Source organism: Choloepus didactylus, chromosome 19, assembly GCF_015220235.1.
Source record: "Choloepus didactylus isolate mChoDid1 chromosome 19, mChoDid1.pri, whole genome shotgun sequence".
Lineage (NCBI taxonomy): Eukaryota > Metazoa > Chordata > Mammalia > Pilosa > Megalonychidae > Choloepus > Choloepus didactylus.
This window is the reverse complement of record NC_051325.1, coordinates 48,074,916-48,101,855: the sequence shown is the minus strand read 5'-3', so window position 1 is coordinate 48,101,855 and position 26,940 is coordinate 48,074,916. Positions and strand designations below refer to the sequence as shown.

The 26,940-nt window shown below is 50.9% G+C and overlaps 1 protein-coding gene across 3 annotated transcripts; it reads right to left on the bottom strand.

The window, feature by feature from the left end:
- Positions 1-779: 779 nt before the first annotated feature.
- Positions 780-26,940, bottom strand: GDAP1L1 (ganglioside induced differentiation associated protein 1 like 1). 3 transcript variants are annotated; one of them, XR_005213136.1, is made up of 7 exons: positions 26,581-26,940; positions 17,351-17,594; positions 15,782-15,955; positions 10,421-10,518; positions 9,503-9,617; positions 1,753-2,415; positions 780-1,656 (listed from the first exon to the last, which is right to left on the bottom strand). XR_005213136.1 is itself a non-coding variant. In XM_037811897.1 (6 exons), the coding sequence occupies exons 1-6, from the start codon at positions 26,758-26,760 to the stop codon at positions 2,072-2,074; spliced, it is 1,155 nt and encodes a 384-aa protein (XP_037667825.1). In that variant the 5' UTR covers positions 26,761-26,940; the 3' UTR covers positions 780-2,071. The 3 variants fall into 3 exon arrangements, 2 of the variants coding, with proteins under 2 accessions (XP_037667825.1, XP_037667826.1); XM_037811897.1 differs by having other exon boundaries at positions 780-2,415; XM_037811898.1 differs by having other exon boundaries at positions 782-2,415; positions 17,351-17,543.

The window sequence follows — 26,940 nt, the reverse complement described above, 5'->3', positions numbered from 1 at the left end:
CCCAGGGACCACTAAAATTTGAGTTACTTCACCAGTGACTCACTTCAAACAGCTGAGGTCTGGCTGAGAACATAAAGAACTTAGAAAAGCTGATGGAAAAACAGAAATTATCAATAACAACAATGGCCTGTGTTCAATTACACAATTGAGGAAATAAAGATTATAGCAGTTACAAGTATTTTCTTCCTGGCTTGTTATGTGCGTGCATGTGTATGTTCAGTTATATAAGGAATGCTGCAAATAGTTAAATTTACAATTTAATTGGTATATGGCAGTATATTTAGGTATGCTTGTGACATCTAGAAGAGGAACTAGAAGAGAAAACTCCCATCATCCAGATTGATGTTACTAACTGGTGGCTTGTAAGTCTCACTTTTGGAGAGAACGTGAGTATGTCCTCATTTTAGGGGGGCAAGTGATCCTGTTAGGACTCAGCATGACATTTTTATTCTTGAATGGGAGTGCATTTATGAGTAGAAGGGTCTGTGGGATGTTGGAGTAGCCAAAGGGGTAGACAGCAGTAGATAATGTCTATGGTCTCTATGTTCTACCCTTGCCCTGTCTTGGCCCTGGCTACTTTTTCTTTTCATCTCAATGAAAAAAAATGTGCAAATTATTATACTTTTCTCAAAATAAGCAAAACTATGCCTTGGGTTTCACATATTATACTGCTGGCTCCATGCTCTTTGTGCCTTTCTAACCCTGGGAAATTTCTTACTCTTGGAAATGGAAGGGACATGTGCACTGGGGACCCCTAAGGAGGTCCAGGTATTGGTTAACATGAGTTGTGAATGTGCTCTGTAAACTGTGAATCATTGTGCCCAAGAAAGGCAAGTTTATGTCAAGGTCAGAGCTTTCAAGTCTATTCAGAAGCCATCCCCAGGCCCAGCAACTTGAGAATCCTTCTGCCCGCTCTTGCAGAAGAACTGAGTCTGAAACCATGCATCTCTACCCTTCAGACCCCAATCTTTGGAGACAGAGAGGTAGATGGACAACACAGGTTTAGAAATGAAAAGAAACTGCTCCTCCTGGACGCTTTATTGGGGGCTTTCAGTGGTTTCTAAGCAGAGCGGCAGTGACACCCAGACCCTTTCCCAACATGCTAAAGGCACAGGAAAGTGAAACATGACCAGGGTGGGCAGTAGAGATGCAGAGACCCCTTTGGGGACATGGAGAGAGCCCATGAGTGATGGGAAAGGTGAGCTTAAAGGAGATGGCTTTGGCAGAGGCTGGGAAAAGGACCTTAGGTGCATCCTCCTCTGGACCTTTCCCCGCACCTGGAATGGAACTGACCTCAGAAAAGGCCAGTGTGGCTTTTAGTGAAAGTCCCACCTCTTGTGGTAGGAAAACTCAACTCACGGGAGGAAGAGGACGGTGGATGCTGCCTTCAGGGATTTCTATTAAAGTGCCAAACCAAATGCACTGGCCGAAACAAGAGGGGAGTTTTCATGTGTTGGCCCCAAACCACAGCCTGATTTTTGGGTGTCACTGTCTTGACTCAATTCACTGCTGTCTCAGTCCATGCTCAGGAGAAGAATGAAGCCCCTTCTGATCTTCAGGGGCTGCCCATAGGGTCTTTGGATCTCCAGCCCCACCCGGAGGTACCGGTTAGAAGAGTCAAGTCTTGATGTTGGCTTTGTCCTGTGCAAGAGTTCCCTGGACAAGAGGGAAGGGGAGGCAAGGTCAGGTTCGCTTAGTCCCCAGCACCTCCCAGAATCTGGGCTCTGATGGATAAAGCAGCCTGGGACTCACCTCAGATCCCAACCAGTCCTCACAGTTCCATCTTGAGATCTTGAATTGAAAGAAAAGGCATTCATGTTTTGTTTCTATTTTTCTCTCTTTTTTTTTTCCTCTCTCTTTCTCTCCTTTAATAGAGCCGTGGCCTCAACTCATGGCAGTCGCAAATCTACTTCTACACTATGGGACGTTTTCACACTGACGATAGAATTACTCAGAACAAGGGGCAGGAAAGGGCTGTCCAAGTGTTCAAGAGACAGTGATTACTGAGAGCTCATTTGGAATCACACAGCACAGAGACACCAACAGTCAGACCCAAGCCCCCGGCTCGGCTCTAGATGTATTTTTTCTTGAGGTACCAGTAGGCAAAGTAGCCCATCCCTCCCAGGGAACCCATGAGGAAGGACGCCCCAAAGAAAGATGGGGGTTTCCGTTTGACCAGCCGGAACGCATTGGGGATGACGGCCGACAGCAGAGTGGTGTGGATGTCACCCAGGACCTTCCGGAAGGCAAAGCGTCTCTGGACTCTCTCAAAGAACGATTGCAGGTTGGGCCGGCTGCCATCTTCCCAGTACTTTTTGGACAGTCCCAGGAACTTGAGGCGGTGCAGGGTGGCTCCCAGGAGGACATCAGCAAGGGTGAAGGCACAGCCACAGAGCCATAGCTCACATTTCTGCCCTAGAGTGTAAGAGAGAGACATGGGGTGGGGGTGGGGGGGTGTGGGTGGGTGGGGGGAGAAAATCAGCCCCTCCCCACCAACTCACTTTTTTCTCCTTAACTCCTCGAGCTTTTCTTTGCCATGCTGTTTCCTGAAGGTCATTCATTCCTATACAACTTCTAATAATTTTTGCTATATCCTTATCTTACTTCTGTTAGTTATTTTTTTCTTTAAATCAACTGACTACAAAATGCAAATACATGTATTTAAACTCTAGACTCCCATATCCAGTTGCCCATTTGACAGTTCCACTTGGATGTCCACTATGCATTTCAAACTTGACGTATCCAAATCTGAATTCCTGATTGTCACCCCAGCTCACTACACTCATCCCCATCTCAGTAATGGCACCTCCATCCTTCCAGACACTCAGGCCAAAGCCTTGGTATCATGTTTAATTTTTCTCTTTCTTTCATACCCCATATACAGTCTGTCAGTAATTCCCATTAGCTCTACCTTCAAAGTACATCCAGAATCTGATGTTACCTCCACTTCTAAATCCTGGTCCAAACCATTATCTCCTGCCTGAATTCTCACAACATCCCCTTAAAAAGTCTCTGCTTCTGTCCTTGTACCCCAAAATCTATTCTCAGCACAGCAACCAGAGAGATTCTGTTAAAATGTAAGTCAGATCATATCACTTCTCTTTGCTCAAAATCCTCTAATGACTTCCTGTCACAGTCAGAGTAAAAGCTGAAGTCCTTCCAAGCCCTACAAGGCCCCATGAGATCTGCCCCCAGGAACCTCTCAGACCTTGGATTCTACTTCTCTCCCCCTATCTCTCTTCCCCAGCACGCTGCTCCTTGCGGTTCCTCAAACATGCCAGGCACATTCCCACCTCAGGCCCTTGTACTTGCTGCTCCCTCTGTCACTTTCCACTACTACGGAGCCACATGACACACTCCCCTTCCTCCTGCAGGTCTTTGCTCAAATGGCTTCTTCTCAGGGGGCTTCTTGGGCCACCTATTTAAAATTCAAACTCCCAATCCCAGTAGTCACTATCTCCCTCCTCCACTTTGTTCTTCTTCATTGAACATAGCACCATTATTGCAACATATATTTTACATACTGATTTTGTTTATTGGCTCTGTTCCTCTATTAGAATGGAAGCTTCATGAGGGTGGGGACTTCGGTATGTCTCGTGCAGGTTGCATCCCTGCACCTAAAACAGCACCTAACATGTAGTAGGTGCTCAATAAAGGTTTACTGAACTGTTGGATGCATGAAAAAAGAAACTAACCCCATATCTTTAACAGCATCATTTGCCATAAATGGTAACATACCATAAATTTTATACTATGATAAAACTAAGTATAATAAAAAAATGCTATCATACTCTGGCAGGATACTACTGCCCACCAAAATCTGTTGGTTTTTTTTTTTTCCCCTTTATAAAAGAAAGGGGTGGATATCAATATATACTATAAAAGAGTTAAATATTAGCATCATGCAGAGACTTTTTCTTTGACATCATCAAAAGAATTGAAAAGGGAATAGGTCTCATTATCTGGTTTTTGGTTATTTATTGCCATTTTCCCATGCCATCTAAAATCAGCCTGCATATTTAGGAAGCACTGGTTTGCACAACATGCTTCTCCCAGTCATTTAGACTTCCAATTCTGGAGCTCCTTTGGTCCCCTACATCACCTCTTTGCTCAAAATCTTTAACCCCCCGACTACATATTAATGTCCAAATTCCTTTGCCAGGCCTTCAAGGCTTTCCAATAGTCTAGCTCCAATACCCTTCTCTAATCTTGTCTTCTCATGCATCCCCATCTGCCCGCTGCCCCCACTCAAACAAGTCACGCCCATTTCAACCCTGGGCCTTTGCTCCTGCTGTATCTCAGGTCTGGAATGCTCTCCCTCTTCCCCACTTCTCGTAAGGTCTGCATCCCTGCGCAGCTTGCCTCTGCACCTTTGAACAGGCTGTTCCTTTCAGTTCAGAAATTCCGTGAATCTAACGCCCTATTAAGCACTCCACCATCAAGGCCTGAGCCCCCTCTGCACTCTGTGTCTTCTCATTCATTTATTCACTCATTCAATAAATGTTTATCTGGTAGTATGACCTGGGCATGAAGACATGACAAGACATAATGTCTCCCCTCGAGAGGCTCACAGTTTCATCAGGGGAGGGGACAAAATGTAACAAAAGCTGGAATCAGGTGTAATCAGAGTTTGTTTTGGAATACTAACCTTCAAAATTCCCATTAGACATCCCAGAGGAGACAGTGATATGAATATACCTAGTTCAAGGGAGGTTCATCACTTGGGGAGGTGTTGAAAGCCACAAGACTGGATGATACCAGCAAGGGCCAGTGTAGACAGATTTGAGAATAAGACCAAGGGCTGAGCCCTGGGGCTCTCCAAGGTGTAGGATGGGGCAACAAAGAGAAGCCAGCAAAGGAGCATGAAAAGAAGCAGCCAGTGAGGGAGAAGATGAACCAGGAGAGTGTGGTGTCCTGAAGGCCAAGGGAAGAAAGCGTTTCAAGGAGGAGAAAGCACTCAGCTGTGTCCAAATGCTACTAGGACGAAGCCTGAGAACTGCCTACTGCAGGCGGCAACTAGTGCCCTTGACGAGGGTGGTGGGAGTAGAGTGCTGACCAGGAAAGCCCGATTGGAGGGAATTCAGGAGAAAGGGAGGAGAGGAGTGGGAGACGGCGAGCCATGATGATCTTTCAAGGAAATTTCCTGACAGGCCAATAGTTTGAGATAGGTCAAGAGTGCTTTGTTTTCTTTTTTCTCCTTAAGTTTGGAGGAAAAGAACATTATGTTGATGGGAACGATTAGGAGAGTGAGAGAATGACTGACGTGATGTCCTTGAAAGGATGAGTGAGGACAGGACCTGGTCCACCAGTGATATAGAAAGAAAGCTGTTGGTTTAGCGTGAGGATGGGGAGAACAGTTGGAGAGGGACGGTATACGGAGAGGGGGAGAGGGGCAGGTTCAGGAGGCATCGAGGGCCATCCAAGGCTAGTGGTCATGAATCCAAAGTGAGACCAGGCACCATCCTTGCGTGTTTTCTCAGCCATGTTTAGCCTCAAAGGTGCAGGCGCCAAGTAGGTGGAGAGTCGGCTTCAAGCAGGTTTGAGGTTTTGGAGTAGGATGGAGCAAGAGAAGGGCAAGGCAGCTGGAGGTTTAGATAAGGGAATTACAGCTGTGTAGGGAGGGCAGCGAGATCATGATAGGAGAGAGGAGCAGTGAAACAGAGGCAGGCTCAGGGCTCGGAAGTCCCCAGAGGGTAAGAGGGCTGCTGGCATTTTGGGTTCTAGAGCAAGGAAGCTGCAAAGAAGGTGGTGATCAGGAAGTGAAGGAAGTGGATGGTGGCTCTGAGGTTCTGGAGGGTTTGCAGTTACTGGCAATGCATTCATGGTCTAAGGTGGGACCGTGGAGAGGGACAGAGACAGGGTGAGGGGATGAGGTGGAGGGACCCTGGGCGGGGAGGAGTCAAGATGACTGTCATGGGGCAGGCAGGGAGTGGCATGGTTGATAACAAAGAGATTCAAAACCGTGGGTGAGCAGTTATGGAGGAGGGGAATAGTTTGCAAGTGGCAATGAGGAGCAAGGAAGACCCTTGCCCCACCTCAGGCTCTTGGGGGAGAAACTGATCACAATGCTAGAGGACTGTGGGGGAGTCTGAGTGCTCAGGGGAGAGCCGGTTTCAGTTAGAGCCAAGAGGCTCTGAAGAGATTAGGGGGAGGTGCGAAATACCAGGGAGTGTGCAGGACTGCCGAGGAGAGCAAAAATGCCCCATGAAGGGACTGGACCTCGATCGTGGGGCCATCGGGGTGGCCATGTTTTAAAGAAGTCACTCTGGCCACTGTGGCAGAGGGTCGACTGGGCAGGCGAGGAATCCAGGACACCAGGGAGGAGGCTGGTGCAACCGGCAGGGACAGTAGAGGGGACAGAGAGGAGCAGCCCAGTCTGAAAGGCATTTGGGAGGCATGTCCACGACCCTGCATGGATGGCGAGGCCGTGGCCTGAGATGAGCGCCCAGGAGGAAGAGCAGGTTTGAGGAGGAATGTGAGGGGTTTGCTTTGAGCCATGGTGAGTTTGATATCCCATCCCAGTGACCCCTGGTCATCACCAGTCTAGGGCTTGGCCCTGGCTAGTATTCTGGGAGGTCATTCCAAGGACTCATGTCGGTAATTTAATATCACTATTCCTTGCTATATGTCCTGTGTTCTTAAGTGCATGTATCTAAATAATAAAATAACAGCATTATTATTATTAAGTAGTTTCAGCTTACATAGCACTTGCTTTGTAGCAGTTTGTTCCTTCTTCACATGTTTACTCCCTTAATCCTCACAATGACACTGTGACATAACATGCTATTATTCTCTCCAGTTTACAGATGAGGAAATTGAGGCCCAGAGAGGTTAAATAACATGGCCAAAGCCACACAGCTAGTAAGTGGAAGAGCCTGGATTAGAACTCAGGCCATCTGGTTCCACAGTCCATGCTCATAACCACTCCAGAACACTGCTTCTTTCCATGTGCAAATGAACATGGACAGGGGCATGTATCTCCACATGCAGGGCCCTTTGAATAGCCACAATCTGTACTTGGGTCTCTGTGCAGATTGTTGATGGGTTTACATTATGCCTGAGGTCTGAGTCTCCCCGTGGGTATTGCTGCACAGATCCATGCAACTGGTTGTATGCATGCACATGGACATCCGCATGCATGGATGTCTGTGTCCACAGAGGTGTGGAAGAAAAGTGTATGCCCACATCCCTTTGGCTGTTTGCCCGCAGACAGATGGCTACAAGCATGTCTGTGTGTGTCAGTATTTAAGCACATCCAATACGGATTGTCATGACTATATATGTGTGTGAATGTGTAGAGCCATCCGGATGTTGGTGAAGGCCCTGGCCCCTTTGAGTCCCCCTCTCTGTCAGCTATATGTTCCCTTTGCAATGCCCCAGCCCTGGATGAACTCCACCTTGTGCCTTCTTGGAGTCTGCCCACCTTGCCTGCTAGAGACAATCTCCCAATGAAGATGACCAGCGAAGCTTTAAATCGATGGCCACAGAGCCCAGGAGGGACTCAGTACTTCCAGATGTCCTATTATGTGTCTGAGTAGGCTCGCTTCCCCACTCCCTAGGGAGAGTGTTGGGGACAATTAAGGTAGCATATATAATATTCACCTTCAGCGATACCGGTAACATGCAACATGGCCGCCAGGGCTGATGCAAGAACAGCCTAAGCTATAATTAGCCTTCTTCTAGGAAGTAACAGTAGTTCCCGCCCAAGCAGTAGCTAGTTCGCGCCTAAACAGTAGCCGCCCATTGGACATCCACCCCAGCAACAGCTACCACCAATCCCAGACCCCCAGCAACAGCAACCGCCAATCCCCCTACGTTTGCCTTCCACCCTAGCAGCAGCAGCCAATCCTAGATCGCCACCCGTCCTTACTAGCCACTCCCTCCACCCTTAGAGTATATATAACCTGCCTCTTCAATAAAATTTTGCAGCTTGATCAGAAACCTGTCTTGCTGTCATTCCTCGTGTCTCTTGTCCCATACCATTCCTCCCTCACAGGACTCCGAGCCTCCGTTGAACGTCCCGCGGGCCGGGACAAACTGGCGCCCAACGTGGGGCAACAGTAGCCAATCCGGCCGCAAACAGTAGGGCCAGGAGGCCAATGAGCAAGTACCAGAGGTATTTGGGGGCAGTGGTCCATAAACTCCTATTGGTATGAGGAGAGGACTGTTTTCTGGGGTTAATATTGATTTGGAGGTGGTACAGAAGTCCATCCCTGCGCTTCCTGCTGGAGAGAAGTTCAAATCTTTCATCCTGTCTCCTCACTTTTCACAACTCGATCCATAGTTCTCTCTCAGATGATGGCCTCGCCTCCTGCTTCATTCCTGCTAGAAGGAACACTGGACCCACCCGGAAGGAATGGTTCTTACCCTAACTATGCCGTTTCTGAGCTGCACGACCTTGAGCAAGTCACTTCATCTCTTTGAGCTTCTGTCTTCTCACTTGGGGACTGTGCATGCCTTTAGCTGGCAAATGTATTAACCTAGTACCTGCCAGCCACTGTGCTGAGTGCTTTTAATTTTCACAAGAGTCCAACAAGATGGAGTTAAGGTTTTAAAGTGTATTATTACCACCCCTCTTTACAGATGAGGAAACTGAGGCTCCAATAGGGAAAGCAACCTGTCCAAGGTCACACAGTACAGGCAGCAATGCTGAAACTCTAACTCAAATCTTCCTGACTCTAACCCCATCTTTTGAAGCACTGTGCTTGACAAACTTCCCCGCTAGATGTGTATCCATGAGGCTGTGAGTGTAGCAGTGCATGTTGCATGTGATGTACACATTTGCATTCTTGGGGAGACAGGAGTAATCGGGGCCTAAAACGGGGCAAGATGTGAAGGTCCAGAATAAAATTTAAAGAAGGGCTGTAGCAAAGATGGTGTGTAACAAGGAAAAGAGAGGGGAATGGGGTGGAGAGGCTACACCAGGCTGGAGGAGCTGCAGGAGCAAAGATACGGAGATGGGAATGAATTTGGCATGTCCAAATTCAGTCCAGAGAAGAGACCAACTTGAGGGCAGGAAGAGTCAAGGTCAGAGTCTGGGTGAGGCTGGAAGTCTGGCTGCAGTATGAGGGAGCCAAAGCACATCCTTGAGCAGGGGACAGGTGAGGTGGTGTGGTAGGCCGGCACCAGCACAACCATCACCACCACCACTATCATCGTCACCAACCTTTATTAAACACCTACTATGCGCTGATTTGAGCACTCTACATGCATTTTTTCATGCCATCTCTCTAAAACTCTATGGAGTAGGTCCTGTTATTATCTCCATCTTACAGATGGGAAACCAAGATCCAGAGAAGTGAACTCAGCTGGCCCCAAGGGCACTCAGATAGTAAGTGGTCAAGCTAGGACTTGAACCCTGATCTCTGTGACTCCACAGCCCATGACCCTAACCACCTGGGAGGTCTTCTGAGATCTCTGGAAAGAAAGAAGCTGGGATGGGACAGGGGTAGGGTGGGCCGGGTGGGCTTCAGCCTCCACCTACCCCAGGACTGGCACCCACCCTCATTCTCAAGCTTCCTCTTCTCCAGCTCGGCCTCGATCTGGTCCAGTACCATTGCCAGCTCCCCGAGGATCTTCTTCAGGTAGCTCACGTCGTCATGCTCCAGGATCTTGGCCTGGGGGTAGGAAAGGTAGGAGCCAGAGAGGCTGGGTTGGTCTCACTGGACCTGGGGATGACCAGGGATGGCAGGGGATTCACCTAAACCCCATCCTGCAAACCCAGTCTCCAAGTGTACAGGATGCCCCACCATTACAAGGCACCATCATCGCGTGCTCACAAAAGGCCTGTGAGCTTGGCTGCCCCACTCAAGATTCCTTTTACAGGGCTAGTACACTCATCCCTGAGGTTGGGAGTCTTGGTTGCTCATGGCTCATAGCTGCCCTCTTCTCCAGAGAATTACTCTCAGCCAATGAGAAGCTGCCTTGCTCAGAAATACTTGGGAGATTGTGCCCACTCCTGTCCCCTAGAAGTCTGTACGATGACTGGTGGAATGGGGGTAGAAAAGGCTGGCCCCTTGCCTCAAGGTGGATCAAACTCATGGTGACCTTAATGCCCCAGAGCTCCCTGTGGGGTCAGGTGGAAGCAGGGTTCCTTCCCCTTCCTGATCCTTCCCTTCCTTACAGTGCTCTCCTCAGGGCACTCCCCCAATACCTCACTTGGCCAAGTACCTGTGTTCAGTGCTCTGCTTTTAGGTACCCAACCTAGGACATGTGGAAACAGAGGCTCCAGGGATATATGACTTTCCCAAGGTCACACAGCCAATAAATGGCAGAGGAGGCAGGATTTGGAGAGCAAGCCAATGCTTTTGCCATTTCATGTCATCAGCTGATCCTCTACTTGGAAACCGCTTCTCCAGGTAGTTCTTTTCCATGGAAAAGATGGTGGGGGAGGGGAGTCAGAAGGCCTGCGGGCACTCACCATGAGCTTCTTCTGTTTGGAAAGGTAGGGCTCGGAGAGCTGCGGCTCCTCTTCATGGTCCAGTTTCATGAGGTCCGTGGTGGCATTGGCTAAGTGTCCTGGGGAGAGAGGACTACCTCTGACACCCAGTGCCTCTCTCATCCATGCCCCTACACGACTTGAAATAGGTTCCATCCAAACATTGGTCAGGGAAGTAACAATAGCAACATCCAACATTAGCACCTGCCTTTGGCTCAGGTTAGTGGGGGACACATAGAGAAATCTCTATGGCACAGCATGGTTGATGCTGCAAAGGAAGAATGACGGAATGCTGCGGGACCCAGAGGGTCATCTGCCTGGGGCACAAGGGGTCAAGGCACCTCACTGAGCAGCAGTTAGCCAGAAATGGATACAGCCCTAAAGCTGGACAAACTCATACTTCAAGTTTCTCCTAGCCCTCCTTCCTTCTTTTACAGTGAGGAGACAGGTTCAGAGAGGCTAAGTACAGTCCCACACTAGTAAGTGACGAACAGCCTCTGAACTTAGATCTGTCTCTCACTCACTGTACCCCACTCAGAAAAACCTGTTTAATGCAAGAAAAAATACAGAAGACCTTCGGTGCCTTGAAACTTCTGCTTCTGGTGAGGCAATGTCCCTAAAGATTCAGGGACTTGATGACCCATCTTTCCTGGGAAAACTGGCCTTTTAAAGATGCCAAAAGGTCAAGGGCAATGGAAAGTGGGTCAAGGCAACACACTGAGAATTATTATTAATGGGAGAAAGGAAATGTCCTATAAACTAACTTTGAAAATCAACCTAACTGTAAGCTATGGGTTTTATAAGAGTGAGGTGAAATAATTCAGTGGGATGAGATCCTGGGGTCTTGGACATCCCCCAGGCTCCTCAGACTCATCCTTGCCCAACTGACCTCATCATCTTCCCTGCTCACTTGCTCCTCCCACTATGTTCTCCCTAAATTTAAGCACCTCCCACCCCCACACCAAGCCAAGCCAGATGCCTGAGTATTATCCTCAACAACTGCTCACTACATAAAATCAGTCCCTGATTTTATTTTAAGGTCCTTTTGATTCTTCCACCTTAATTGTTTTCATATTTTCCCATTTTCTACCTCCCCCCTTCAACCCTTAGATTGTGCCATAGTTCAGACCCCAAATCATCTCTCACCTGGACGACCTAATTCACCACTGCCACCTCCACTCCCTCCAGCCCAAGCCTTTCTCCATCCTTCTGCCAGAGAGTGCTTCCTCAGCCACGCCCTTGACTATGTCACTGTCTGCTTAAAATCTATTCCTGGCTCAGTCGTGCAGCACCCAGGTAATGTCCAAGCCCAAAAGATTTGCAGGATCCTGCTTCTCTCCCTTTCCCCTACTTATCTTTCACTGAGTTCACCCAACTTCCCTGTCCTTAGAAAGTAACGCACCAGCCAATCCAAATGCTTGCCATTCCTTGAACACACCAGACCATTCTAAACCTCTATGCTGTTGCTCACTCTGCTCCCTCTTCCTGGAATACCCTTCTCTATTCCTGAAAACCCCTTCCAGACTCAGCTCAAGATCACCTGCTCCACCAAGCCCTTCCCGATTCTCCAGGTCTGACCACTCAGTGCTTTTGTGCCCCAGTGTACGCTATACAGACTTCTGCCAGAAGCTACTATGCGCAGCCCCATTCACATTGTGCTCTAGTTGAACAGCACCCCACAGGCTTGTGCAGGGACAGCCGGTACAGCTGTATATGAAGACTTTGGTGCTAACCTACTTATCTCTGGATGTGTGTCTCTCCCCCTAGAATGTGAGCTTCTGGAGGGCAGGGGCTGTGTCAGATTCATTCTTGTGTCCTTGAAACCTGGCACAGAACAGGATCTGAGTGACTGCTGAATGAATGAATGAGTGAGTGAGACGAGTGAATGAATGGTCACAGTTGCTCAGCCTCCCGCCTCTGAGGTTTCGTCATCCACCACTCCTTGCCTGACACAAACCCCAGGAAACACACTCCTGGCTCTTTCAGCTTTGGGGCTATATTAAGCCTCATCAGTGTTTTATGAGTGTGAAGGTCAGGTACAGCATCCTCCAGGGCTGTATATGTGGCTCGGTTCCGACTCGAGGAGGGCAGGCCAGGCCAAGGGGATACCTCAGACTGATTGGGGTGGGGGGTCACTGCAGGCTGGATTCCGCTCATTCTGCATCTCTGAGGCTTGTCCCCACCGCACCCCCGCCTGGGCTGAAGCCCTGAGCACCTCCCTGCCCCCTCAAAAGAGAAAGCAGACTGGGCCTGCTCTGGATCCCCCTGCCTCCTAGGCATCTTCAAATGGCTCAAGACAGGACGGGAGCCCCCAGAAGCATTTGCCTCCAGCCCCCAGAAGCACTTAGAGGTGCCTCCGCCCTCACCATTGCTCATCCAGACAACAGCCAGGACCCCCCTAACTGCCCCATCCACTCTTCTCCAGGTTGAAAGAATGATGTCTGTAAAATGCAGATCTGAGCATGTCCCTTCTCATCCCTGTTTCTCCATTGAGCTTTGGATAAAACCCAATTTCCACCAGACCTGTTCCCAGGCCATACCATGACCAGTCTCCTGCCTTCGGCTATAATTCAACCACATTGAACTTCTTCAGTTCCTCCAACAATCCTCTTCCACCCCTGAATTTGAGAGGGGTTGCCCTGTCCTCCTTCAAACTCCCACTCATTCTTGGATGCTGCTGCATTTAAGAAGCCTTCCACAGCCCCAGAGGCTGGGATGGACATCTTCTGTAGTTCTGCAGCCTCCAGCCTCCCCTTATCGTAACACTCATTGGTACTATATAAAAAAAAGGTTTGAAAGCAAAGCAAATATATATTGTCTAGAAAGTACAAAAGTGGTTGCCTGACGGAGAGGCTAAACCTGCTTATAATTGTACCTAAGAGTCTCCCCCTGAGTGCCTCTTTGTTGCTCAGATGTGGCCCTCTCTCTCTAGCTAAGCCACCTCGGCAGGTGAACTCACTGCCCTCCCTGCTACGTGGGTTCTGACTCCCAGGGGTAAATCTCCCTGGCAACACAGGATATGACTCCCGGGGATGAGTCTGAACCCGGCATTGTGGGATTGAGAACACCTTCTTGACCAAAAGGGGGATGCGAGAAGAGACGAAGTGAAGCTTCGTGGCTGAGAGATTTCAAATGGAGTCGAAAGGTCACTCTGGTGGACATTCTTATGCACTATATAGATTAAACTTTTTAGGTTTAATGTATTGGAATAGCTAGAAGTAAATATCTGAAACTACCAAACTGCAACCCAGTAGCCTTGACTCTTGAAGACAATTGTATAATGATGTAGCTTACAAGGGGTGACAGTGTGATTGTGAAACCCTTGTGGATCGCACTCCCTTTATCCAGTTTATGGATGGACGAGTAGAAAAATGGGGACAAAAACTAAATGAAAAATAGGGTGGGATGGGGGGATGATTTGGGTGTTATTTTTTACTTTTATGTTTTTATTCTTGTTCTGATTCTTTCTGGTGTAAGGAAAATGTTCAAAAATAGATTGGGGTGATGAATGCACAACTATATGATGGGACTGAGAACAGTTGATTGTACACCATGGATGACTGTATGGTATGTGAATATATCTCAATAAAAATGAATTAAAAAAAAAGGTTTGATTTATTTATATTTTAAACAGGTTGCAGGGCATACTTGTTAAAATTTCAAATAGCAAAAAGTAAATCTCTCATTCTTCCATCCCTTACTTCTGCTCTCCAGGCAAACACTACTGTCAGCTTCTTGTGTATCCCATCCAAAGGCACTCCTGGCGTTTGCAAGCATCTGTGTATCCATTTAACTCTCATTTAAGTACATTAATGGCAACACACTAGACACATATTTTTTGCCCTTCATTTTTCACACTCACTAATATATCTTAAGAGCATTCCTATGCCAATTATTTTTTTAACAGCTGCATAGTATTCCATTGTATGGACGTACCATAATTTATCTACCCAGTTCCCAACCCATGGACAGCTAGGTTATTTCCAACCTCTTGCCATTACAAACAATGATGCAGTGACAATCCTTGTAAGTACTTCTTGATACACATGTCCAAATGTAACTGCAGGATAATCTCCAAGGAGTGGGCCTTTTCATGTTTGATCTAGAGTGCCAGACTGCCTTCTGAGAGCTGTTGAAATTTACTTAGCCCTGCACTGTAATTGCCTGGTTACTTGTCTACCTGCTCCTACAAAACTGGGAGAGCAGAGTTTGTGTCTGTCCCCAGCCCTCTGCCCAGAGCCTGTTGTTGACTAAATGGGGACAGGACAGTATAAATAACTAAATGTTACTGACTGAACAGGGACAGGACAGTATAAGCAAGTCATGAGTCTTGTTCAAGGGGACTCTAAAGGGACGTGGCTGAGTTCCATAACTTGCTCCTCTCCCCAACTCGGGACATCAGCTTCATTCCTTGGGGAGGGAGGAAGCGACCATTTACTGAGCACATATTATCTGTGAGGCAGCTTTACATCTTGCCTGTTTGTAGGACCCATGGTGTCTGCACAGAGCCAGGACCAACGTCTGTAAACAGATGCTGGTGGTTCATCTGATTTAATCCAACATCCATTTCCTGGGCAGTGGAAACACAAGGATGAACTAGGCTCTGTAAATGTCCAGGATGGCAGTCAGGGCAGTAGATGGGTAACCCTTGAAGCAGAAATCAGAGATCCTGCCGGGGGCTTTGCCATATCGGGGCAGTCTTCCTTGTTGACCCCAACCCTGTTATCACTCAGCACCCCGGGCCGCCGACCACAACCCTGGCAGTCCAGGACCCTCCCCAGGCTCTGACCTCAAGTGTCTGGGGCTGGCACTCCTCTGGGGAGGTGCTCCAGCTTCCCATGGACAAGACAAGCCTCCGGGAGTGGGGTGAGGGTGGGGGCGCAGACAGCCCCACTGCCTCTGTCTGGAGTGGCAGGATGAGAGGAGGAGGGCAGAGAGACTGCACAGAGGGAAGACACTGTCAGTCACAAACAGGTAAGCAAGAGGGAAGGCCAGAAAGAGAAGGGGAGAGAAAGCAAGCAAGACCCCAGAGACAGAGAGACAGACAGTGACAGAGAGAAAGACAGAAAGAAGGCAAGGGAGAAGATGAAAAGGGAGATAAAGTGAGAGGCACCCAGAGGGGGAGACAAGGACTAACACGCAGACAGAAAGGGACAGAGGGAGGAAGGGACAGACAGACAGCCAAGGGAGAGAAGGGGGAAGAGGAGGAAGAAAGGGAAGAAAGGAAGAGACCATGAGTGGCAGGAAGAGGAGGAGGAGGGAGCAGCCCCGTGGGAGGGAAGCAGGTGGGCGACCAAGGGGGCTGGGAAGAGGCTCGCGGCGCCCAGCCCGCCGGGCACTCACTGCGGATCTCGGCCGTGGCGTACTTGGGGATCATGGAGTCGGTGGTGAGCTCGGGGTGCAGGATGCAGCCGTGCGTGTAGGCGTCCATGGGCAGCGCGTCCAGCAGCTCGCGGTACTGCAGCACCCGCGCGTGCTGCGGGCTGCCGGCCTCGGGCATCAGGGCCACCACGTGCTCTGCGGGGCACCGCGGGGCGCTGGCCGGGTGGAGGCGGACCCCCCTCACCGCCCCGCCCCTGATCCCCCCAGGCAGCCTCGGCGCCGCCCACCCCAGAACCCCAGCACCCCGGGAAGAAGCAGCCCAGAGGCCCCGGGTCCACCCCCTTCTGGTACTCTTGCTGGGCTTGAAGGAAGCCTGCGTGGTCCCTTCACCCCCACCCCAGCCACCTCTTCTCACCCCAGCCCTGTCCAGCTGTCCCTCCAAGGGGGCAGCTCCTCCCTCCTTCAGACTTGTTGCTGGGCAGGCGTCTAGGGCTGGTGTTGCCAGATTTCAAGAGAAGCTGGAAACCTGGGGGCTTCTAAAGGGAACGCTCCTTGATTTTTACACCTGGCAGCTAATTCCTGTTCTTTTTGAACAGTAATGCCTGGGCCCTGATCCCCTCTCGGTGGCTGTGGGCAGCCTCTGCGGTGGGCAGTGAGCTCCTGCAGGGCGGAGACCCGTCTTGGGCTGCGGGATCCAGGTGCCTGACCAGGGGTGAAGGGAGGGAGAGGACACAGGGAGAGGCCAGAGCTCTGGGCCAGTCCTGGCGCTGGTACTAATGGCTGTGTGACCTTGGGCAAGACTTTTCTGACTCTGGACCTCTGGGTCCTTGTGTGTCCACAGGGACTTAGTGACTCTGCTCCCATCTGTGAGGTTCTGGGGCGTCTGGGCTCTGACCATGACCATGGGTTCCTGGGGCTTCAGGGGGGACTGAGGGAGATCTGGCCCTGTCTGGGGGACCTCATGGGGGGTCTGTGCCCTGCCTGTGACCTCAGAGTTCCTGGTGGAGTGAGGCTTTAGCCCCAGTGCTCTTAGAGGGGTGTCCGAGCCATGCTGTTTCTCTCAAGTACCAGGGATGGGGGTGTTCTGTGGAATTCCCAGCGATCTGTGGCAAATCTGTGGCCCTGCCTGGGCTCTGCACATCCTGGGAGGCACCTGCTATCTGCTTGTAGCCCCCTGGCTCCTTGTGGGGGAAACTGAGCCCTGCCCTGCCATGTCTGCAGGTTTCCCAAGGTTCTGAGGCCTATGACTCCAGAGTTCCTGGGGGAGGGAGACTATGACCCTGATGCTCAGGGTGGGGTGGGGTGGTGAATCTGGGCCAAGCTATTTCTCGTGTGTGTGTGTGTGTGTGTGTGTGTGTGTGTGTGTGTGTGTGTGTGGCTCCTGGGATCTGTGGCCGTGCTTGGGCTCTGTGGTTCTTGGGGCAGGGGGAGCAGCTGAGCCCTGCCTGTAGCCCCATGGCTCCTTTTGGGGAGACCAGGCCCCACCTGTGGCCCAGCGGGTCTCCCCAGGCCTCCCAGGTCCTGGGGCCCTGCCTGAGCTCGCAGGTCCTGAGCTCTTGCAGCCAGGCCTGGGCCCTGGGGCCCACGTACCTCCTGTGAAGGTGCGCTCAACGTAGTCGATGATCTGGTCGTAGTCGCTGATGATGTTGCCGCGGTGGATGACGACAGGCACCTCCTCACCCAGGTTGAGCCGCATGAACCAGGGCTCCTTGGGCTCGCTCTGCGGCAGGCTCACGTCCCGCTCCTCACATACCAGGCCCTTCTCGGCGATCACCAGCCGCACCTGCAGGTGCAGGGTCAGAGCAGGGAAGGCGGGCGGACACACCGGGATGCTCTGCCCAGGTGGGGCGGAGCGTGCAGGGAGGGAGGTCAGAGGTCACACACAGGAGGGGACACTGTTGCTTCCAGTCTGTGCTTGGGCACTCAGGGGGTTATCTCCCAGGGGCACATGCCTGGCGTTGGGGGACATGCTGCCCTGATCTGGGGACAAGGGGCAGTGCCGCCGGGTGGTTAAAGGCCTGGGTTTTACAGTTGGACACACCCGGGTTAGAATTCCTGGCTCTGCTGTGTGAGTTTGGGCAAATTCCTCAACCCTTCTGAGCCTCAGTTTCGTTATTTGCAAAAAGGGGATACTAAACAGTACCAGCCAGTGTCTGGCACATAGGAGGTGTTCAGTTCATGACCATCATTCTCATCAGTGGACACTCAGCCTGGCCTCCAGGGGTAGATCTGACTAGAAAATCACAGAAAACCTTATCATCATCATAATCAATAGCTAAATTTCTCAAATTATTTAGGGGAACAAAGCGAGGTGAAAAATAAGTTTGCCAACATCAGCCCAACCCTTTAGTACCCCAAGCCCCTTCCCAGCTGGTTGCCTGGTTGGATGCTCACAATAGCCCCCCAGAAATGGGCAGAGCAGAGAGGATCTCCCTAGTTTTCTTGACAAGAAAACTAAAGCCCAGAGAGGGCAAGTAACTTACCCAAAGTCACACAGCAATTTAGCCTCAGACTTAAAATTGGAAGCAATGGTTCCTGACTCCCAGACCAGTGCTTTCCACCCTGGGGAATGCCTCCTTTCTACAGAGTCCTGGGCTTTCCCCTTCTGAGCCTTTCTCTTTGTCTCCAGGGGGTCCCAGACAAACCTCTGGGCTGATGGGAGCTCGAGGAGGGCTTTGAGGGCGATGGATGCTCCTGACCTGGCCCAGTGTGTCTGAGCTGGAAGTCCCAGGTGAAAGCACCTAGACCGACTGCCCCCTCTTTGTGGCCCAAGACTCAGAGAAGGGGATGGACTTGTACCAGATTCCCTAGCAAGAGGATGGCAAGCACCCCACTCCCATACTCTCCTCCCCATCTTTTGGCTCCAGTCCAGGGGAGAAGGAGGGCACCCCTGGGAGAGGCAAAGGCCTGTTCTCCTTGAGCATCAATGCCCCCTGACACAACTGGGGTGGCAAATCCTGTGACTGGGCATCCCCAGTCTCCCTCCCAGAAGCCAGGAGTTAGGCACCCGGAAGAGGGTGTGGTGCTGTGGCCAGTTCCTTGGACCAAGTGCCAGACTGTCTCAGTTCAAACCCCCTGTGCCAGTTTGAATGTATTATGTCCCCCCAAACACCATTATCTTTGATGTAATCTTGTGTGGGCAGACCTATCAGTGTTAATGAGATTGTAATTCTTTGAGTGTTTCCATGGAGATGCACCCCACTCAACTGTGGGTGATGACTCTGATTGGGTAATTTCCATGGAGGTGTTGGCCCGCCCATTCAGAGTGGGTCTGAATGAAATTACTGGAGCCATATAAATGAGCTGACAAACAGAAGGAACTCAGTGCAGCTGATAGTGACATTCTGAAGAGGAGCTACAGCCAAGAGGGACACTTTGAAGGACTCACTAGAACTGAGAGAGGAACTTCAGCTTACAGAGACATTTTGGAGGCAGCCTTTGAAAGCAGACTTTTGCTCTGGAGAAGCTAAGAGAGGACAAATGCCCCAAGAGCAACTAAGAGTGACAGTTTTGAGGAGCTGAAGCCTAGAGAGGAACATCCTGGGAGAAAGCCATTTGAAATCAGAACTTGGAGCAGATGCTGGCCACATGCCTTCCCAGGTAACAGAGGTTTTCCAGATGCCACTGGCCATCCTCCAGTGAAGGTACCAAAGTATCCAATTGTTGATGCATTACCTTGGACAATTTATGGCCTTAAAACTATAACTGTGTAACCAAATAAACCCCCTTTTATAAAAGCCAATCCATTTCTGATGTTTTGCATTCCGGCAGCATTAGCAAACTAGAACACCCCAGCTCTACCACTTACTTCCTGGTTGATCTGGACATGTATCTACTTCTGTATGCCTCAATTTCCTTGCCTGTCCAATGGGAGTCCTACTGGTGAGTCCCTCAGAGGGCTGTTGAGGGGCGTAAATGCATTGGTTCCTACGGAACAGCGTCAGGTTCTAGAGGCAGATGACCAGGGCTTGAAGCTGGCTCTGCTGCTTATTTTCTGGGTGACCTTGGGCTAGTCACTCAGCATCTCTGATCTGCAGTTTCTGTGAATTGAGGAACGTAATCTATTCCTTCAAGGCTGGTGTAAGATTGAAATGGGGCGATGTGGATACAGCCCCAGCGCAGGAGGTTAATAATACATGGATTCTACCATCACTGTTATTATAAACACACAGACTGCCCCTCGCCCCTGGTTGATGTCCTAGAGGCCCCAAGCCCCAATCTCACAGCTAACATGGACACCCCCTTCCATTTGGTGAACTATGGGGAGTGAGAGGTAATTAGCCCCTGAACCCCCAACACTCATTCATAAAGATTCAAAAGCACGGCCTGCAGGCAGAGTCCCTGGATGCTCGCCCTGACTCTGCCACGGCAATGCTTTGCAACCTTGGAGCTTTCCCTACCCCTTTCTGGGCTTCCATTTTCCCAACAATAAAATGAGGGAGCTGGGCTCCGTGTTGACGGAGAGCCCTGCAGCCCTGGTGTGAGCTGGCAACGTGGTCTCCGGGAGCACGCAGGAGGGGGCTGGCTCCGTCCCTCTCCTCGGGAGTGGGAGGAAGTGCTGGTTCTGTCTGAGAGAGGAGGAGGAACAGCTGCTGAGAGCAAGCAGCCCCAGGGTGGCATCTGTTTGCATCTTGTGTGAGTGTGCAGGTGTGTGTCAGTGAGTGTGAATGTGTGCACATGAGTGTGAGTGGCAACTATGTGAGTGAGCAAGTGTCCATTGTATCAGTGTGTGCATGGGTGCATTTGCATTAGTGTGTCTAAGAGTGCATGCACCTGTGTGTGTGTGAGTGTGCATGAGCAAGAGTGTATGTGTGAGCGTACATTTGGTACCTGTGCCCTGGAGAAACCCCAGTGCAATCGAGGCTGGAGTTAGAGCTGTAGCAGGAGCAAAGCTGCCCCATCCCCCCCCCACGCCCCTATTTGGGCATCCTCAGGCCCTAGCACTCAGGCCCTGCCCAGCTGTCCAGTCTCCAGGCCAAGCTGGGACCTCCAAATGATGGGGTGGAAACAGAGGGCAAACCAGGCCTTTGTCCTTGGCAGGTCTAGACACTTGGCCTTCTCTCCTGGCAGGGCGTCCTCCCCCAGCAACCACTGAGGCTCCAGTGAGGGTGTGGGGTGGGGTTACTGCCTGGGGATGGGACTATCTTAAAGAGGCATGACAGTGCTGCCAGGAGCTGCCTCCGGGTCACCCCGCTGGTGCCGGTGGCCAAGGAGACTCTCTCCTTTGGCTGAGCTGCAGGCCAAAGCCATGTGCCATCCTGCAGGGGAGGGGAGGGTGCAGGGAGGAAGCTAGTCCCCGGGGAAGGGCATGTAGCCACCAAGGCCATCTGCTATCAGTGCCGCCAGCAGGCTGGAGCGGACTTCAGTGGTCATTACTCGGTGCTACCAGACATCGGCGGTCTCTGGGTAAACTATCCTCGCTGTGGGGGCCTGAAATTCCCCCACTGGTGCTTCATGATCAGGAGTCAAGCACGGCCCCTCTCCTCTCTAGGCCCTTGTTTATGAGGCCACCGTGAAGGGCTGAGGTGGCATCTCTGCCCTGCCATCCAGCTGCACTGTGACTTTGTAAAAGACACTTAGAGTCTCAGAGCCTCAGTTTATTCATCTCAAATTCTTTCTTTTTTTAATGTGACCTCTTATGTTTATAAATTCATCACTTTTCAACACTTGTTTATTGATTGCCTATTATGTGCCTGGTCATGTTCTAAGAGCTGGAGACTAGCAGTGAACAAAACAGAGCTTCCTCCTGCAGGAAGCTGACAGTCCAGTGGGGACAGACGGACATAAATAGTTAAAAGTATATGGTAAATAAATATATATTATATATATATATATATATATATATATATATATATATATATATATGGATGGTGGTGATGGCAGCACACATTGTGAACTCAGTTAACACCACTAAATTATATATTTGAATGTGGTTAAATGGGGGATATTTTAGGTTGTATATATGTTACTAGAATAAAAATTTTAAAAAAAACCCAAACCCATAGGACTATACAATAGTGAACCCAAATGTAAATGATAGACTACAGTTAATAGAACAACGATAATAATATTGTTTCACCAATTGTAACAAAAGTACCACACTAATGGAAACCCTGTATTTTCTGCACGTATTTTCTGCACGTATTTTCTGTAAACCTACTACTTCTCTAATTAAAAAAAGATGGTGAGTGCACTGGAAAAAAGGAAAAATAGAGCATGGTCAGGGTAGTAGGGATGCCAGAGGGCCAGGGAGATGGGTGGCAACTGAAAATAGGGTCATCTGTCAGGGCAGGCCTCTCTGCGGTGACATCTGAACAAAGGCTTCAATGAGGTGAGGGAGGGGACCCCACAGATGTCAGAGGGAAGAGTGTTCCGGGCAGAGGGAACGGCCAGTGCAAAGGCTCCCAGGCAGGAGCATGTCTGACATGTTTGAAACAGCAAGGAGGGCAGAGTGGCTGGAGCAGACTGGATGGGGAAGTCGAGGCACAGAGGAGTCAGCGAGGATCGTGCACAGGGCCTTCGAATCAAGGTGCCCAGAGCAGGGGCGTCCATGAATAAACTTAGGGAATCCTTCGATGTGTGTGGGAGACAGTGCAGGTTTATTTTCAGTAATCTCAGACTGACATTTAGCATTTTCTTCAATTGTGAATGTAGGCGACAAAGCACAGTAGTGTCAGCAGTGCCTGGAATATTGTCACCACCAGAAGTCACAGATATTTTTTTATCACTTTATACTTGCAGTTAGTTCAAACTATCACTGCCACGCATCATGACTTCAACATTACAGTAGTTATCAGAGCGGCCACTGGACTGTATTATATAATAGATTAATACAGGAACACATTTATTATTATATAGCAAATTTGTCCTTAAAATATTTGATAGCTGTCCTTCAAAATGTATTTTATTTTATTTAATTAAAAACATCATTCCGAGAGGGGTCCACAGGCTTCCCACACCTGTCGAGAGGTCAATGAGCCAAATAAGTTCAGGACCCTGCGGAAGGGCCTGAGGCAAATGTGGAGACTCTAGGTTTTACACGGAGGGACCTGGGGAGCCACTGCTGGTGTCTGAGCTGAGGACAGTGAGTCCAGTGGGTCTGGCAGCACTGCTGCCCCCGTCAGTTCTCATCTGTGGGCCTCCTCTTGGTGGTGGGGTGGCTAAGTGATCAAGTACCATCCAGTCAGGGCTGGGGGTGGGGGATGGGTAGTGCCCAAGAGCTTGAAAGGCAAAGCCATGGTAGGAGGTAGAGATCAGCTTCTGTTTTCCTCCCACCTTGTCTGGCGGGGGGACTCTAGGAGGCTGGCTCGGTCCTAAGTGGCAGAACCAGAGCTGTGTCTCTTATCCCTGGGTGCCAAGGGCTGGGCTGGGGACTCACTCTGGGCACATCTGGGACAGGGCAGACCCCGAGAGGATAGGAGAAGGGAAACTTTGAACCAGGCTTGCTTCAGGGAGCCAGGGATGGCCCTCAGAGGCTCTCACTCTGGTGGAAACAACAATAATAGTAGCTAAGTCTTATTCAACACTTACAGGCACTATTCTAAGAGCTTCACACATTAACTCACTTAATCCCTACAACAATCCCAAGAGGTAGGTACTAGTATTATGTTCATTTTATGGAAGAGGAAACTGAGGCACAGAGGCAGTAAATAACTTGCTCAAAATCACACAGCAAGTAAGTAGCAAGTTCTTCCTGCCAGGGGAGGGAAAGAGGTAGGCTGTATTGAATATCTAGTCCATTTTTTGTTGAGGAAACTGAGGCCCAGAGAGTGGCAGGACTTATCTGAGGTCACACAGCCAGTTGGTGGGAGTGCCAGCACGAGAATTAAGGCCCCTTGACTCCGTGCATTTTTTGTCCCCCTCCCCAATCTCACCCCTCCAAAGGAGGAAGAGGTTGGATGCAGGAGCAGTCTCAGAAGCAGGCTAACATTCACATCATATATTTAGAGCCTCTGTGAAACCCCTTGGTCCCAACAATCGTCCATGATGGTGTTTGAAAATCCATTATTAGCATGCATTTTTAAAGGCGTTGTGCTAAGTGTGTGACTGTGCATGATATCCTTTAGTATTCACAACACTGAGGGAGGTACTGCTACTACCCCCAAACATATGAGGAAGCTGAGGCCTGGAGAGGTGAAGATACTTGCACAAAATCACATGGATGGGAAGTGATAGAGTTGGGATTTGACCTCATGTCTGACTGATAGCAAAGTCCATGTCTTTAACAGCAACAACCAGCATTTACTGAGCACTTTCTACGTGCCAGGTGTTCTGCCAGGTGATTTACACGGATCAGTTTGCTTGGGCCTTACAAAGACCCTGTCAGGCAGTACTAGCATTGTTTCCAATCTGCAAATGAGGATAATTGAGGCACGAGAGGTTAAGCAGCCTGCCCAAGTTACCCTGCTGGTCAGTGGCGGAGCTGGGAGAAGTCTAGCTCCAGAGTCTAGGCTCTTAACTCCCACACTGTCCTGCGGCCCTGTGGGTCTGGAAGAGCCCCAGAGCCCCTCTGGGGTTGCAATCACAGCTGGAGGTGGGCTATTTTTCAGCTATTAAGGGTGTGTGTGCCATTAAGGTCAGGCTCTCAGATGCTCTGCAGCTGGGACTGCTTCCTGTGTGTAAGCAAGGCCCTTTAGGACTGAAGGGAAGGAAGAGAACTCACCTATGCCCTCTAAATCCCCCAGAATTCTGCAGGGTAGGCTGCAAAGTCCCCTTTTTCCAATATGAGACTCAGAGAGGTGAAATGACTTGTCCAAGGTCACATAGCTGGTAAGCGATCAGGCTGAACTCAGGAACGTCTGACTGCAGAGACCATGCCCTTTCTGCCAAGCCACAGTGACTCTAGAACCCACCATGGGCCCCTGAGCAGGGGGAAGACCTGGCAAGGGAGGCAGGAGGATGCCCAGGCTAGTTTAGTCACAACTGGGGTTGCAGTGGGTGGCCCCATCCCTGACGAAAGGGCCCCCCGAGTCAGCCCTGAGCTCAGGCTGAATTAGAAAATATTCTGTGAGGGGAAGAGCAGGAGTCTCCCCCTACCTCCTCCCCTGTCCCTCCCACTGCAGCCTGGCTCCTTAGGTGTGGGTGAGAGAGGGTCTGGAATCTGGAGGGCAGGAGCAATCTGATTCGTCTCCAAACCACTAGCTGCTTGCATAGGACCTGTCATGCAGTGGGGCCCAGCAAGCATGTATGGAATTCGTGGGAGTCCCAGTGTGACCTTGGTTGACCCAGACCGTCCTTTGCCTAATGACATCGTAACACCCACTATTAACTGAGCCTTGAATCCACGCCAGGCACTGCCATCAGCACTTTTTGTGCAACATCTCATTCCACCCTCACAACAGCCCTCTGAGGAATGTACTGTCATCAGCCCCATTTTACAGATTATAAAACTGAGGCTTTGCAGAGGCAAAGGGACCTGTCCAAGACCCCACAGCAAGTTAGTGGGGAAGATGGCTGTCCCACTGTGGACTATCTGGCCTCAGAGCCTAGACTATACACCAGGGCTATTAGAAGGGTGATCTGTGGATCAGCTGCATCAGCACCGCCTGGGAGCTTGTTGGAAATGCAGCATCTGGGGTGCACTCCAGATTTACTGAATCAGGGCCTCTGGGGGTGGGGCCCAGTAGTCTGTGTTTTAGCCAGGGTCATGCAGTCATTCTGATGCACACTCAGTTTGAGTAGTGCCAGTCTAGAACACTAAGTTAAACTGCCTCTTCAATAACCCTCTAAGCAACCCTGAGAAGGGGCTGGAATTAGAAGAACTAGCTATTATTATTATTCCCATTTTCCAGATAATGAAACTAAGGATCACAGAAGAGCACATAACCAACTAGTGATCCTGGACCAAGACTCAAACACAAGTCTTTTGGTCCAAAGACCTTTCCTCTTTACAGAATCTATTTCTCCATTTGGAAAATGAGCGAAAGGAACAAAAGGATCTTCCAGCGAGAAGAGGAGCCAGAGGGTCAGGTAGCAGACGCCGCTTAGGCCCCAGCAGGACCCAGTACTGGTCCCTAGCCATGGTGCTGAATCCGAGCCCCAGAGAAGGGACGCTCACCCAGGGTGGCAGATTGCGCCCCTAGAGGTGCCCTTGTCTCACAGGTGCAGCCCCTGGCCTTCAGCCCCAGAAAGTGGGAACCCTGAGAACTCAGCACCAGGCTGGATTTCCAACTGACCCCCAACTCCCCGGGGTCTGAGAGGCTGGGACAACCCCGGTGCCTTTAGGAGCAAAACACAGATAGGTTGGAACCAGCCTAGCTGGTCTGAGGGGGTGGGTTAACTCCTTCATTCCCAGCTCAAGATAAGGGAGAGAGGGCAAAACTGGGGACAGGCCCTCCAAGCCGCAGCCAGGGGAAGGCCTCCAGCCAGGACAGAGGGGCAGAGGGGCAGAGGGGTGGTGGGAGGCCTACGGGGCCAAGGTGGCAGTGTGGAGGCAGGCTTGCCATGGGGCTACTGGGACTGGAGGCTGGACCCCAGGAAGCGCTCCTCCATCCCCACATTTGCCCCCCCCCCACCTCCAAGACAGGCCACCTTCCTAGCAGCGCCCTGTCCTTCCCCTGGCCTTTGTCTCTCCTCTCAGCCCCCCAACACGCCAGGGCTCTCTGGAAGGGAAAGAAGCAGAACGGATGTGCCTAGAATTGGGGACGGTGCTTCTGGGGCCCTGGAACCCCAGCGTCTCCCGTCCTTTGGGGTTGGGGTTTACCCCCTTCCTGTCTCTCACCAGCCCTCAGACCCCCAAGCCCTCCCGGCTCGCCTCCCCCAGGCCCCCTGGCCACCGGGCGCACCCCGATTCCCGATTCCCCGCTCCCTGCCGGGTCTACCTTCTGCGAGCTGAACGACTGGGTCCAGTGGTACAGGACCAGGCTCTCCTTCGGCCACTGGGCGGGGCTGGCCGCCTCGCGCGCGTCGGGGGCCTCGGCCGGCTTGGCCGCATCGCTCTCCAGCGCCGAGATGGGCCACCAGCTGCAGTTGGTGGGGGTCAGGTTGTTGGGGGTCGCCATGACAGCCCGGGATCGGAGGGAGGAGAGGAGGCGGCTCCGGCGGCGGCGACTCTCTCGCCCAGCATCACATGGCCTCGCCGAGCCTGCCCGTCTCCTCCGCTCCCTCCCTCCCGTCGCGGTGGACGTCCTCACTCGCTGGGCGCCTGCGGGAGGGGGCGAGGGGATCCCGGGCGCGCCTTC

Coding starts and splice junctions, on each gene's coding strand:
- GDAP1L1 (XM_037811897.1), bottom strand. CDS start 26,760: ATGGCGACCCCCAACAACCTGACCCCCACCAACTGCAGCTGGTGGCCC. Junction 10,519..15,781: donor CGCCACGGCCGAGATCCGCA/GTGAGTGCCCGG, acceptor CTCTCTCCCCAG/GACACTTAGCCAATGCCACC. Junction 9,618..10,420: donor CCAAACAGAAGAAGCTCATG/GTGAGTGCCCGC, acceptor TCCTACCCCCAG/GCCAAGATCCTGGAGCATGA.